General features: G+C 41.8%; 1 protein-coding gene across 1 annotated transcript in view; it reads left to right on the top strand.

The window, feature by feature from the left end:
* Positions 1–14184, top strand: part of LOC113222267 (dynein heavy chain 9, axonemal-like) — a 136432-nt gene that overhangs the window by 45261 nt on the left and 76987 nt on the right. Inside the window, exon 5 of the mRNA XM_031934295.1 lies at positions 14039–14166. Coding sequence (XP_031790155.1) covers positions 14039–14166 — 128 coding nt within the window. The remainder of the gene's footprint in view (positions 1–14038; positions 14167–14184) is intronic.

The raw sequence follows: 14184 nt of genomic DNA, 5'->3' as shown, positions 1-14184 counted from the left end.
AAAGAAAGAAAGAAAGAAAGAAAGAAAGAAAGAAAGAAAGAAAGAAAATAAATGTGGCACATATATACCATGGAATACTATGGAGCCATAAAAAGGAATGAGATCATGTCCTTTTCAGGGACATGAATGGAGTTGGAAGCCATTATCCTCCACTAACTAATGCAGGAACAGAAAAGCAAACACCAAATGTTCTCACTGAAAGTGGGAGCCGAGTGATGAGAACACATGAGTACAAGGAAGGGAAGAACGCACACTGGGGCCTGCAGAGGGGGTGGGGGAGGAAGAGCATCAGGAGGAATAGCTTAATGGATGCTGGGCTTAGTACCGAGGTGCTGGGATGATCTGTGCAGCAAACCACCATGGCACATGTTTACCTGTGTAACAAACCTGCACATCCTGCCCATCTACCACTGAACTTAAAATGGAGTTAAAGAAACAAAAAAAAAAAGAATATTCAGCATGTCCAATTTCAAAACCAAAAAAAAAAAAAATAAGAAAAGATAAAAGGTGGTGGAGACCAAGGTTTTATCATGCAGGTGAAGCCTCCAAGTAGCAGGCTTCACAGAGAATAGATTGTAAGCCTTTCTCATCAGACTTAAACAGTCTGTCCTGGCCGTGCGCGGTGGCTCACGCCTGTAATCCCAAAACTTTGGGAGGCCAAGGCAGGTGGATCACCTGAGGTCAGGAGTTCGAGACTAGCCTGACCAACATGGAGAAACCCCATCTCTACTAAAAATACAAAATTAGCCGGACATGGTGGTGCATGCCTGTACTCCCAGCTACTCGGGAGGCTGAGGCAGGAGAATCACTTGTACCCATGAGACAGAGGTTGCAGTGAGCCAAGGCTGCACTCCAGCCTGGGCAATAAGAGTAAAACTCTGTCTTGGAAAAAAAAAAAAAAAGTCTGTCTTCAGTAAATCCAAAAGAAAGGAGGGTATAATGAGGCATGTCTGATCCCCCTTCCCATAATGGCCTGAACTAGTTTTGCAGGTTAATTTTGGAATGTCCTTTGCTGAGAGAAGGGTCCATTCAGAATGGCTGGGAGGCTTAGGATTTTATTTTTGGTTTTAATGTCTAGTATTGATTATGGAATGAAAAGAACTAACAGCAGATGCTTTGTGCCTCGGGGGAGGAGAGATAAAGCTAACTAGGCCCTAAAAAAATGAATAAAATGTGCATAATAAAATCAGTAATAGAGAAGAATTAAAAAGGAAAAGCAACAGCCCCCTGCTGCAGCCCTCCCGATATCCAGTCCCCCTTCCCAGGCCCTCTGCTTTTGTCCATTTCTGAATTTAGTTCTTTTGAGAATTACTTTTCATTTCCTAGTAATAACCTTATATCACCATTTTTGTATTTAGCAGTTTTAAAGTATCTATTCCTGATATGAAAAACAAGGATTTAGCGTCCACTGTGTTCTCTCTGTGTCACCTTAGATTCTCTATGTGTCTGTTTGGCACTGAGGCATCACAGGGCCAAATGCATTAGCTATACAGTCTTCCCTCCACATATATGCTGCGGGGACTGGGAAGTATTGGTTCCAGTCCTTGCATATCCAAGTCCTGTCACCGGCCCTGCCATTTGTATATACAGCCTTCACATCTCTCAAATACTGCTGTATTTTCATCTGAGTTTGGTTGAAAATAATCCATGTATAAGTGGACCCACACAATTCAAACCTGTGTTGTTCAAGGGTCGACTGTACTCTCTTTTTTTGTATTCTTCTAAAACAAATTTTTTAATTGACAAATAATAATTGTACATACCAATGAGACACATAGTGAAGTTTCCATTCACATAATACATAGTAATCAAATCAAGGTGATTGGTATCGTGAGCAGTACAAAGTCAGACATAACCAGGTCCATGGACATTTGTGTCTTTCTACAGTATCAGTCTTTTACTGATGCTGTTCCAATCATAAAAGCCACAGCTTTATGGAGCTCCCAAGGAGGTAATTCTTCTTAGTATTTCCCATTTACTCGGTAGTCAGAGCTGTAGGCACACAGGCTCAAGCCATTCCAGAAGTCAGTTGATATTGCAAACCCTACCTAATGGTATACTAAATCAATATAAATGTTATAGATTAAACATTCCACATCAAACGAAGTAACATCTAACATCCAGAGAAAGGGGGTAGGAAAATGGGTTAATGAAACAGTTCAAGGAGAGCAAGGTGGACAAAAAGAATCTCCTGTCCTGGTCTGGGCAGTCCTTTAATGAACCACAAGGAAGAGTCTTTGATGTGGACAGAGCCTTCGTGGATGCCGGGTGTTTATCACAATTAACAGCAAGACCAGTGTCTGTCAAGATGGCTGTTTTGGGCTGGTGAAGTCCTCTGGTGAGGACTGATAGTGGGAAAGTGTGCCTGGTTATGTCCTTATCTGGTTGGATGCAGTCTCTACTGATTAGGCAAACATCTGGTCCCTGTTGGTACGATGCCTTTTAAAATGTAAGATGGAGTCATTTGCTAAGATGGAATTACTTATGCTCCATACATTAGCATATCCACCAATTCAAACATTTAATCATTTCCTTGTGTTGGGAACATTCCATATCCACCTTCTAGCTACTTGAAACTATATAATATGTTATTGTTAACTATAGTCTTGATGCTCTGGCATTTGTGGCCTCACTGACTGGAGAGAGACTGCTGCTCCCAAAGCTAGCCAGTTCTTAGTGACCACAAAAGGCTCACCTGGGAATATGCCTTTTGTAAGCAAAATAACCATCCAGAGCCCACACTCCGAATCATCCCCTTTATCTAACTCACACACCAAGCCAACATCCCCACTGGCCTAAATCAACCCAGTCTGATCAGTGAACATGGATTGTCTTGCCATTTATTTAACTTTCTTTAAGCTCTTTTAACTATGTTTTGTTGTTTTCAGTGTACAAGTCTTGCTTTTCTTTTATTAAATGTATCTCCAAGACTTTTTTCTTTTAGAATCTATTGTAAATGGAATTGTTTCCTTAATTTCAGTTTCTCTTTACATACTGATCTTCTTCAAACTTGCTGAACTTTCTTGTTCTAATAATTCTTTTTAGTGAATTTCTTAGGATTTTCCAGATACAAAACCATGTTATCTGCAAATTCAGATATTTGTGTTTCTTCCTGTTTTATCCTCACATGTTCTTTTTTTTTTTTTTTTTTTTTTGTTTTTTTGATATGGAGTCTTGCTCTGGGTCACCAGGCTGGAGTGCAGTGGTGCAATCTCAGCTCACTGCAACCTCCACCTCCCAGGTTCAAGTGATTCTCCTGCCTCAGCCACCCGAGTAGCTGGGATTACAGGCACACACCACTATGCCCAGCTAATTTTTGTATTTTTTTAGTACAGATGGTGTTTCACCATGTTGGCAGGATAGTCTTGATCTCTTGACTTCTTGACCTGCCTGCCTTGGCCTCCTAATGTGCTCTCCTCATATGTTCTTATTTCTTTTTTCTTAATTACCCTGGCTAGAATTTTCAGTACACTGTTAGGTAGAAGTAGCAAGTTCAGATATCCTTGTCTTGTTTCTGATCTAAGGGGAAAAGAATTCAGTCTTCACCATTAAGTATGATGTTAGCAGTGGATTTTTTGTAGATGTCCTCTATTGGATTGAGAAAGTTGCCTTCTATTCCTAGTTTGTTGAGTTCTGCTTTGTTGTGAAAAGTTGTTGGGTTTTGTCAAATGCTTTTTCTGCATATATTGTAGTAATAAGGTAATTTTTTCTTTATTCTATTAATATTATATATTATGTTATTGATTTTTAGAAGTTAAACCAACCTTGCATTCCTAGGATCTCAATCAGTACTAGTGTATAATTCTTTTTATGTATTACTGGAGTCAATTTGTTAACATTTTGTTGAGAATATTTACATGTATATTCACAAGGTATATCAACCTGTTGTTTTCTTTCTTTGCAATGTCCTTGTCTGTTTTTGGTATCGGAATAATGCTAATAGTCTATACATCAGAATCAGTTGGGAAGTATTCCCTGTGCTTTTATTTTTTATTTTTTGAAAGATTTTGTAGACTGGGTGCAGCGGTTCACACCTGTAATCCTGGCACTTTGGAAGGCTGAGGTGGACAGATCACCTGAGGTCAGGAGTTCAAGACCAGCCTGGTCAACATGGTGAAACCCTGTTTCTACTAAAAACACAAAAATTAGTCAGGCGTGGTGGCACATGCCCGTAATCCCAGCTACTTAGGAGGCTGAGGCAGGAGAATTGCTTGAACCAGGCAGGCAGAGGTTGCAGTGAGCCAAGATCATACCACTGCACTCCAGCCTGGGTAACAGAGCACGACTGTCTCAAAAAAAAAAAAAAGAAAGAAAGAAAAAAGAAAGAAAGATTTCGTAAAGTATTGGTATTAATTCTCATGAATGTTTGGTAGAATTCAGTGATGAAGCCATCTGGACCTGAGTTTTTTTGAGTAGCAAGTTTTTAAATTATTAGTTAAATTTATCTTTAGTAGTTATATATTTACTCAAAGTTTTTATTTCCCTTTGAGTTAGTTACAGTAATTTATTTCTTCCTAGGACTTTTTCCATTTCATCAAAATTATATAACTTGTTGATAAACACCTCCTAAATTTTGGTATCTATTTTAAATTGTTTAGATCATCTATGCTGTTAGAAAAACAATTTCTTATTCCACAAATTTTAGATAATTCTTTTGACTTCTTTCTAGGTAAGCTAAAGCTTCCATTTCTCAACTTGTATCAGCTATGTCTTTATTTTTGCATAGTCAAGAATGAATGCATATTCATTGTACTCTGTTACATCATTGATTTCATGCATGCCTAGTTTATGAGTTAATTTTTAAAGTTGAAAGCCAGTAAACAGCATGTATATCCTAATATATGTAAATAAGTTATTCACTGCAAAGGCAAGTAATGTCTAGGATTACATTTCCTTCTTTTTGATCAAGTGTCATAATCTCTAGGGGGTCTCTAAAAGAAGAATATTCTTAGCATAGAGGTTCAAAACGTCAAATTTCAGTTTGCTTTATAGATGATGATAATTTTTGTAGCTTTTAGTTTTCTTTGGAGTTGCAAGTTGCCTTTTATTTATCTTGGGAGAAGAACTAAATGCCTCACTTATCATTGTGACTACCTTTTTATTCATTCTATGTATTGAAAGACTGCACTTTATTCTTGAAGGCACTCTTCCTGGAGCTCACTGACATCTTCTTCTAATATAGATAAATTGTATTTCAGCCTTCTAGGAAGCTATCATCCTGGGACCTATTTTCTTTATATTCTAAATTAGTTCTACTGTCTTTATATCCCATGTCTTTTATTTTCAATTTTTCATCCTTATTTTGCTGGCATAAATTATCAGAAAAGACTCATGAGAAGTAAAAATGCGGAATCCTTGGGTATCTAAAAATGCTTTAATTTTGCTCCTATAGTTGTTTGATGGTTTTTCAAGATCCAAAGTAGTTTTTATCAGAACTTTGGATACATGATTCTATTATCTTCTAGAAGCCAGTTTTGTTCATGAGATATCATATGCCAGTGAAATTATATTTTCTTTGTTTCTTTGTTAGTGACCTGTTTTTATTCCCTAAAAACTTTAGAATAATCTCTCTACCTTTTGTTCTGAAATTTCATAAGCTGTGCCCAGTTGTGGGTCCTTTTTATTCATCTGCTGAGCAGTCAGCCTGTCATTTCAAGTGGAAGAGTCACTAAAACCTTTGAGCTCTAAAAATTTTTCTGTTATATTTAGTAAATGCCACCACCATTTACCAGGTTTCTCACGCCAGAAACCTGGGTGTCAGTCATCCTGGACACCTCTTCCACCACCTACACCACATTTAATTCTATTGATTCCACCTCCTAAATATGCTTCAAATCCATCTAATTGTCTCTATTTTCATGATTACCATCCTGGTCTGAATCACCATAGTTTTTCATCTGGCCTATTACACTAGCCTCCTAGCTCATCTCCACTCTTCTCCCTCTGCAAACCCTTGCCATTCTGCAGCCAGTCATGTTGCTGAATCTCAAATGTGATTGGATCACTCTTCTACTTACAACTTTCTAGTGACTTCCCGGCCAGGCGCGGTGGCTCATGCCTGTAATCCCAGCACTTTGGGAGGCCGAGGCGGGCAGATCATAAGGTCAAGAGATTGATACCAACCTGTCCAACATGCTGAAACCCCATCTCTACTAAAACTACAAAAATTAGCCAGGCATGGTGGTGTGCGTCTGTAGGCCCAGCTACTCGGGAGGCTGAGGCAGGAGACTCGTCTGAACCTGGGAGACGGAGGTTGGAGTGAGCCAAGATTGCACCACTGCACTTCAACCTGGCGACACAGTGAGACTCCGTCTCAAAAACAAACAAACACACACACACACACACACACAAAACAAAAAAACTTTCTAGTGACTTCCCATTGGTATAGTCCAATATTAACATGATCTGTGTGGCCTGCATGGCATGGTTTTTCTGTCCAACTTTTAGATCCTGTCATACCATGAGCATTCCTAACCTAAGACATTGGCACAAATTGTTCCTTTTATCTGAAATATTTTCAACCATCCAATGCCTACTCATCCTGCAAATTACCAGCCATTTCTGGCCTCCCTGGAAGAGTATTTGATTCCCAACTAGAGATTCTTACAGCACTCTATATATTTGCTTCAGAGCATTTAATACAATTTTAATGTATTCATTTTATTATAATTGTAACTTACGTTTTGCTTACCTGCTTGTCACTAACATCCTTGATGATCATGTCATCTTGTTCATTTTTTTTTTACCACTGCCTAATAGCGTAACTAGCACAGAGAAGTATTGTTGAATGAACTAACAAATGAATTAATTAATGTTAGCAGAACTGTTATCAGAGCTAAGTTATTCCTGACTTTCACACTTTATAATCTGTGTTCCTTCTGTCCCCTGGAGGCTTTGTTCCTTTTATACAGATAAATTTAGTTTCCTCATTTTTATTCAGTATTTTCCCTTTTGGAAGCTTTCATATACCCTGTTTATGAGCAATTTCCTATTGTTCTTAGCCAATTGACCTCCAACTACTCCATCATGCAGTTTGCAGCTTCCTGTCATCTCAGGCAAACCGACCCTTCCCTGATTTCTATGGGTTGTTTGTCTCAGAATACGTTATCTCAGCCCTGCCCTTGGCTTAATCTTAATGGATATTTTCTTACCAGAAGCAATATTGCTGTTCATCAACTAGAGATTACTTAGGCACCTGTGCCTCTCTCTCTGTCTCTTCCTTCCTCCCTGCCTTCTTGGTGCGTTGATTTATTTTCTAATTCACCTATTTAGGACATATATTCTGGTGACATCCACATTTCCCACATCTTGAATCTAATCAGCTTGCCTGATGGGCCCCTAGTCTCAAGTCTGGAATCCACATGACTGATCTAAACACTTTCCCCATGTCCCCAAGCCTCAGTTTATTAAGTAAACTTACTGTTTTATTGCTTGTACAGAGTCTGTGTATCACACAGTTCACTGTCTTCCTCCATTTAGACTCTTAAAAAGCTTGGAATCATTTCCCCTCTTTGGATATTTGATTTAAATTCTTTACTCCATTTATGTATTCTTCTGCTTCAACAAGGCCGTTCTTAATATTGGGTGGAGTTTTAAAACCCCTAGATTCAGATTCAAGATTTGTTCCTTTGTCCTTCCTCCACTCCCGAAAAAAGTGCACATACCCACAGACACACAACATTCTGTATACGATTTTGAGCATTTCTTCAGCCCCTGAAGTTTATCCGTTGGCCAATTAATAATTCACTTGATTAGGAATCTATAATTTGTAGGCACTTTTGTGGCACTCAGTCTCCTCCAGGATTCTTCTTCCTCAACAATTGTGAAGGAGGAGGAGGGGAAGGAAAGGAAAGCGGAGAAAGAAGAGCTGAGGAGAAGCAGGGATGGAGTGGGGAAGGGGGAAATTCCATCCACTCTTCTTGACCTCTGTTTTCTTTTTTCTTTTTTTTGTTTGTTTGTTTGTTTGTTTGTTTGAGACGGAGTTTTGCTCTTGTCACCCAGGTTGGAGTGCCATGGCACAATCTCAGCTCTCTGCAACCTCCACCGCCAGGGTTCAAGTGATTCTCCTGCCTCAGCCTCCCGAGTAGCTGGGATTACAGGTGCCCACCACCATGCCTGGCTAATTTGTGTATTTTTAGTAGAGACGGGATTTCACCATGTTGGCCAGGCTGGTCTGGGACTCCTGACCTCAGGTGATCCACCTGCCTCAGCCTCCCAAAGTGCTGGGATTACAGGCATGAGCCACCACGCACGGCTGGCCTCTATTTTAACACGAAAGCTACCAGTATCCACCCTCACTGCTTTCCTTCTTGCCTTCTCTGATTAAGCCTTTAACAGAGCTTTCACTGTACTCGCCTCTCTTTTCTCATCATCTTTTTCCCTAAAGGAGTCATACTTCCTTATTTGCTTGTTTATTTCTGCTTTTGCTTCATCTACTTCCCACTTGTTCTCAGTCACCCATGATACCTGCCTCCTTGGGTTACTGGGAAGATAAAAACAAAATCTCAGATATGAAAAGGCTTTGAAAAGCCGAGAGTACAGTAGCATTGCATGGCGTTATGATGTTGATGATGGTGCATCTGTTCTTTGGGGCAGCTCAGTTTACCCTTCCTTCACATCCTCTCAAGAACAGTCTCCTCCTCGGCCCTCCCCTTCCTACCCTGATGCCAGCATCTTCTCCGGTCTTTCTTTCACTTGTTTATAGCATGATCTCGCTTGGTCTCCATCCTTCTTTGCCCAGTTACCTAACTTTAACAAAATGAGTTCTGTTTTTCCATTTTCTGATCAAAAAGAAGCTGTGTATCCCACCTTTGCCTTCTACTGTCTCCTTTTCTCTCCAATGTTCTGAGATTTTTGTAGGCCTGCTACCAGATATGTTCAAAGAAACGGTTTTCCATTCAGTGTCTTTGCAGCCGATTATCGAAACTTTGCTTTGGGCCTCGTTTTCATTGTTCCTGGCCCCATTCTGTTTTCTTGTATTTGGCTGGGTTTTTTGTTTGTTTGTTTGTTTGTTTGTTTGTTTGTTTGTTTGAGACAGGATCTCACTGTGTTGCCCAGGCTGGAGTGCAGGGGCACAATCTTGGCTCATTGCAACCTCTGCTTCTCAGGTTCAAGTGATCCTCCCGCCTCAGCCTCCTGAGTAGCTGGCATATGCCACTATGCCTGGCTAATTTTTTGTATTTTTTGTAGAGATGGGGGTCTCACTGTGCTGCCCAGGCTGGTCTTGAACTCCTGAGCTCAAGCAACCTGCCCACCTCAACCTCCCAAAGTGCTGGGATTCTAGGCATGAGGCACCACACCCAACTCTCTTTTCTTTAAAAGGCAAGTAAAAGATAGATAAGCTGAGGCAAGTACAGTCTTTAGAGAGAGGATTCAGGATTCATGGAGTATTGTTTTTTTGTGATGAGTGAAACTGATTTGTGGATGTGCTAGGGAGCAGAAGAGTGAATAGAGATAAAGGTTAAAGATACAAAAAGAGGGCCGGCCGCGGTGGCTCATGCCTGTAATCCCAGCACTTTGGGAGGCCGAGGCAGGTGGATCACTGGAGGTTGGGAGTCTGAGACCAGCCTGGCCAACATGGTGAAACCTCATCTCTACTAAAAATACAAAAATCAGCCGGGAGTGGTGGCACGTGCCTGTAATCTCAGCTACTTGGGAGGCTGACACACAGGAGAATCACTTGAACCCAGGAGGAGGAGGTTGCAGTGAGGCGAGATTGTGCCACTGCACTCCAGCTCGGGTGACAAGAGAAAAACTCCGTCTTAAAAAATAAAATGATAATAGTAATAAAAATACAAAAAGAGGTCGGATTTAAATGACAGATAAAGTGACAGGCAGGAAGGGAGGAGGACATCTTTTCCATTGAGAGGACGGTGTACAGAGATGCAGACAAAATGGCAGTAAATGAAGGAGTGTCCACCAGAGGGCGTACGTTTTTTTCAGGGAATTAGCAGAGCAAACTGCTGAGCATAAGAGAGGTCCATTAGGAGACATCAAGACAGAGGGAAATGGGTAACACAGCCGGCTTCTGGACACATTGAAAGAGTACCAAATCGCTTCGGAATTGAGAATCACAAGCTTGTGATGGTGCCAAGTCACCAAACATGTGAATTACCCCTTTCATTAATACTTAAACTCAGAGTTGGGGTCTTAGAAAGTTGAGTAGTCAGTGCGGAAGTAGAAGGAGGCAATGAAGTTGAGGATTTTGGCTCAAATTAAGGATGATTGGGTCCATATTAAAATAAGAGGAGGTAAAGGTGAAATTAGAAAAAAATGAAGGGACCAAGGGACTCAACATTTCACTGAAGTAGAAAAATAGGTGGTGAAGAAATAAGAAGGTAAAAATCTGGGAAGTAGGAAGTAAAAGTCATGAGTGGACTTGGAAGAATCACATTTCAGACACAGGACAGATCTCCATGATGGGAGAGCCCTGGGTGTGGCCACTGGAGTCGGCAGCAGAAATGAAATGGAGTTAAGTTCTCTTTTCTTTTCTTTTCTTTCTTTTTTTGAGATGGGGTTTCGCTCTTGTGGCCTAGGCTGGAGTGCAATGGCGCGATCTCAGCTCACCACAACCTCCACCTCCTGAGTTCAAGCGATTCTCCTGCCTCAGCCTCCTGAGTAGCTGGGATTACAGGCATGGGCCACCACGCCTGGCTGATTTTGTATTTTTAGTAGAAACGGGGTTTCTCCATGTTGGTCAGGCTGGCCTTGAACTCCCAACCTCAGGTGATCCGCCCGCCTCAGCCTCCAAAAGTGCTGGGATTATGGCCGGAGTTAAGTTCTTTCAAGATAAGGAAGATGAGGACGGGGACGGTGGCTCATGCCTGTAATTACAGCACTTTGGGAGGCTGAGGCAGGCGAATCACAAGGTCAGGAGTTTGAGACCAGCCTGGCTAACATGGTGAAACCCTGTCTCTACTAAAAATACACAAATTAACCAGGCATGGTGGCGGGCGCCTATAATCCCAGCTACTCGGGAGGCTGAGGCAGGAGAATTGCTTGAACCTGGGAGGCAGAGGTTGCAGTGAGCCAAGATCGCGCCGTTGCACTCCAGCCTGGGTGACAGAGCAAGAGTCCGTCTCAAAAAAAAAAAAAAGAAAAGAAAAGAAAAGAAAAAAAGAAAGATGAGGAAGCATGAGTCTGGCTGTTGTCTGAGTCATCCATAGTGACATTAGAGTTCACCAAGATGATGATGAAACAGGAACCAAGTTCCAAAGCCCAGTACAAATGAGACTCACTGAAAAGCTGGTAGAAGGCAGAGAACATAAAAGTCAGTATAAAACCAGATGACATGTGCTTTCAGTGAGAAAGGGGCTTTTGGCCGGGCGCAGTGACTCACGCCTATAATCCCAGCACTTTGGGAGGCCGAGGTGGGTGGATCACTTGAGGTCAGGAGCTTGAGACCAGCCTGGCCAACATGGTGAAACCTTGTCTCTACTAAAAATACAAAAATTAGCCAGGTGTGCTGGCAGGCATCTGTAATCTCAGCTACTCGGGAGGCTGAGGCAGGAGGATCACTTGAATCTGGGAGGTAGAGAGTGCAGTGAGGTGAGATCGTGCCACTGCACTCCAGCCTGGGTGTTATCCCAGCTACTCGAGAGGCTAAGGCAGGAGGATCGCTTGAATCTGCGAGGTGGAGGTTGCAGTGAGGTGAGATTGTGCCACTGCACTCCAGCCTGGGTGAAAAAAAGAAAAGAAAATAAAAGTGTTTTTGTTGTTGTTTCTTTTTTTTTTGTTTTGTTTTGTTTTTATGAGGGCAGAGAAGAAATAGCCTCCAGGTAGCAAGAAAACACTAGAAAAAATGTTCCCCTTCCAATGCCAGCACCATAGGGGTATGGAACTAGGGAGAGGACTGTTGGAGTTGCACTGTCCTCAGAGAGACTAGAGGTCAGTGACACACACTGTAAAGATGTTAAAAGAGGTTGACAGTGGGGCACAGTTCCAGGTGACACCACCATATGTAGAGCTGGTAGGAAAGTCAGAAAAGGAGAGATGAGTCACAAGCAGTAGGGGTGGAGGCATGGAAGCACCAACATAGAACAATCTGAAGGTGAAATCCTGAGAAACTGGAGGGACTTGCTCAAGGCCCAACAAGCCATCTAAGAGCCTCACAGTTGCAAAGGGAAAGACCTCGCAAGGTTACCTCCGCACCCATGAGGGTCACATGGGATGCGGCCACCTTTGGCTGAGTGTTCAGTCTGTGAGAATCCCATCCATTTTTCCTCTTCTCAATGTTTCCAAGATCCATTTCTTTCTTCTCTGCCTCATTGTCATGCCTCAAGCCCAGATTAATGCAGACTGATCCCAGCCGGGCTCTGCAGTGCTAAGCTTTGCCCGGGATGATCCCTCCAGTCTGGAGTTTTCAAACGAATCTTTATCAAATAACCTCTTTGCCCACATCCTTCTGTTGCTAATAAACAAAATAAACAGGCCCTTTTGTGAGCAGAAATGTCACAGAAGACTTCTAAAAATCCCCACACTTTTTATCTGGTATTTTCTCTGGAATGAATTGTTTATCTCCCCACTTCCAAAGCTGACATCAAATGTTTTGCCAACTAGGATTTATAATTTAATAACAGTGTTTCTTGGGTTCATCTCAGTTAAGTCTCCAATATCTATTTCTTACTACAAAAAGCCATCGTCTTGCATTGTCCTGTACATTTCAATGACAGTCTATACATTTTTTATATTTAAAAGAAATGTTCAATATTAACACTTATTTCCAAAAATTTTCTTGCACACGTATCAAAGTACATCTTCAGTTTTAGTTCCTCTGAAACTAAATTTTTTTTAAGTATGGATTTTTATTGTTCCTCTTTTTCAATTTCTCCCCTTTTGTCTACTTCACCTTGCTAGAAAGGTTGCTTAGTGATTCCTTCATGGCATTATACATTTTTATGATTCTTTTATCTAAAGAATATTATGTAATTTCTCTACACGTTATTGGATTGTGCTAAGAGCTAATATTCTCTGTATTAGGATCATTTCTTTGGGTTGTTTCCCTTGGGCTTGGAGAGCAGCTGAAGCCCATTGGCCTTGCTTCAGTGGTATGGCTGCCACGTTTGTGTGTATGGTTATTCCCTTCATCCATCTGCAACACCAGCAACCCTGATATACCTCCAACAGAAAATTCACACCTACACAACTAAACAGCTTTGTGTCTTGCCCCTCTTCACTCTAATTCGTGCGAAATGATGAGATAACACTTTTCTATGTGTTGGGAAGGATAGGAGAGGAAGTTAATAGGGCAAAAAGTACAGGAAGCCAGAACTACTTGAATCCTGCCCCTACTGGCCACACCTCCCAGTAAAGTTCCAGAGAAGACACAATATTTATTCAGAGGACAAGGCAAGCCACAAAGGACCACACCCACATGCTTGCTACTCTTCCACCCTTCTCTCATCAGCACTCCCTAGAATAGTGGATCAATGTCTGGTCTGCAGATAAGACACATAAAGAATAGCATCAGCAATCCTACCCCTCTTTGGGAATTAAGTGCAGAGGAAAGAGTGAAGTGATTTTGGTCTGAATAAGTGCTTTCTCTTTGTTTTTGAGACAGAGTTTTGCTCTTGTTGCCCAAGCTGGAGTGCAATGGCATGATCTTGGCTTACTGCAACCTCTACCTCCTGGGTTCAAGTGATTCTCCTGCCTCAGCCTCCCGAGTAGCTGGGATTACAGGCGCCTCCCACCATGCCCAGCTAATTTTTTGTATTTTTAGTAGAGATGGGGTTTCACTGTGTTGGCCAGGCTGGTCTTGAACTCCTGACCTCAGGTCATCCACCCGCCTCAGCCTCCCAAAGTGCTAGGATTACAGGCATGAGCCAGCACGCCTGGCTCAAGTGCTTCCTTTTATATGAGAACAAAAAGCTGGAAGAAGTAGCCTCTTGTGAAGGAAAAGGGTCAGTATATGAGGCTTGGGTTATAGATTCGGGCATGCCTGTGTTTGAGAGGTGATATGAGTGTGTGCATTTCTTTATGAACGTCAAACATCCATCATTAGACCCAAGAAATAATAACGACGACTCCGTCCCCCTTTTAGGAAGAAAACTTGGATACACCTTCAACAATCAGAACTTTCACAACGTGTCTTTGGGGCAAGGACAGGAAGTGGTGGCTGAGGCAGCGCTGGACCTCGCTGCCAAGAAAGGTCACTGGGTTATTTTGCAGGTATGTTCCTCTACCCTG

Source organism: Piliocolobus tephrosceles, chromosome 16 (genome assembly GCF_002776525.5).
Source record: "Piliocolobus tephrosceles isolate RC106 chromosome 16, ASM277652v3, whole genome shotgun sequence".
NCBI lineage: Eukaryota > Metazoa > Chordata > Mammalia > Primates > Cercopithecidae > Piliocolobus > Piliocolobus tephrosceles.
This window is presented reverse-complemented; position numbering and strand designations above follow the sequence as displayed.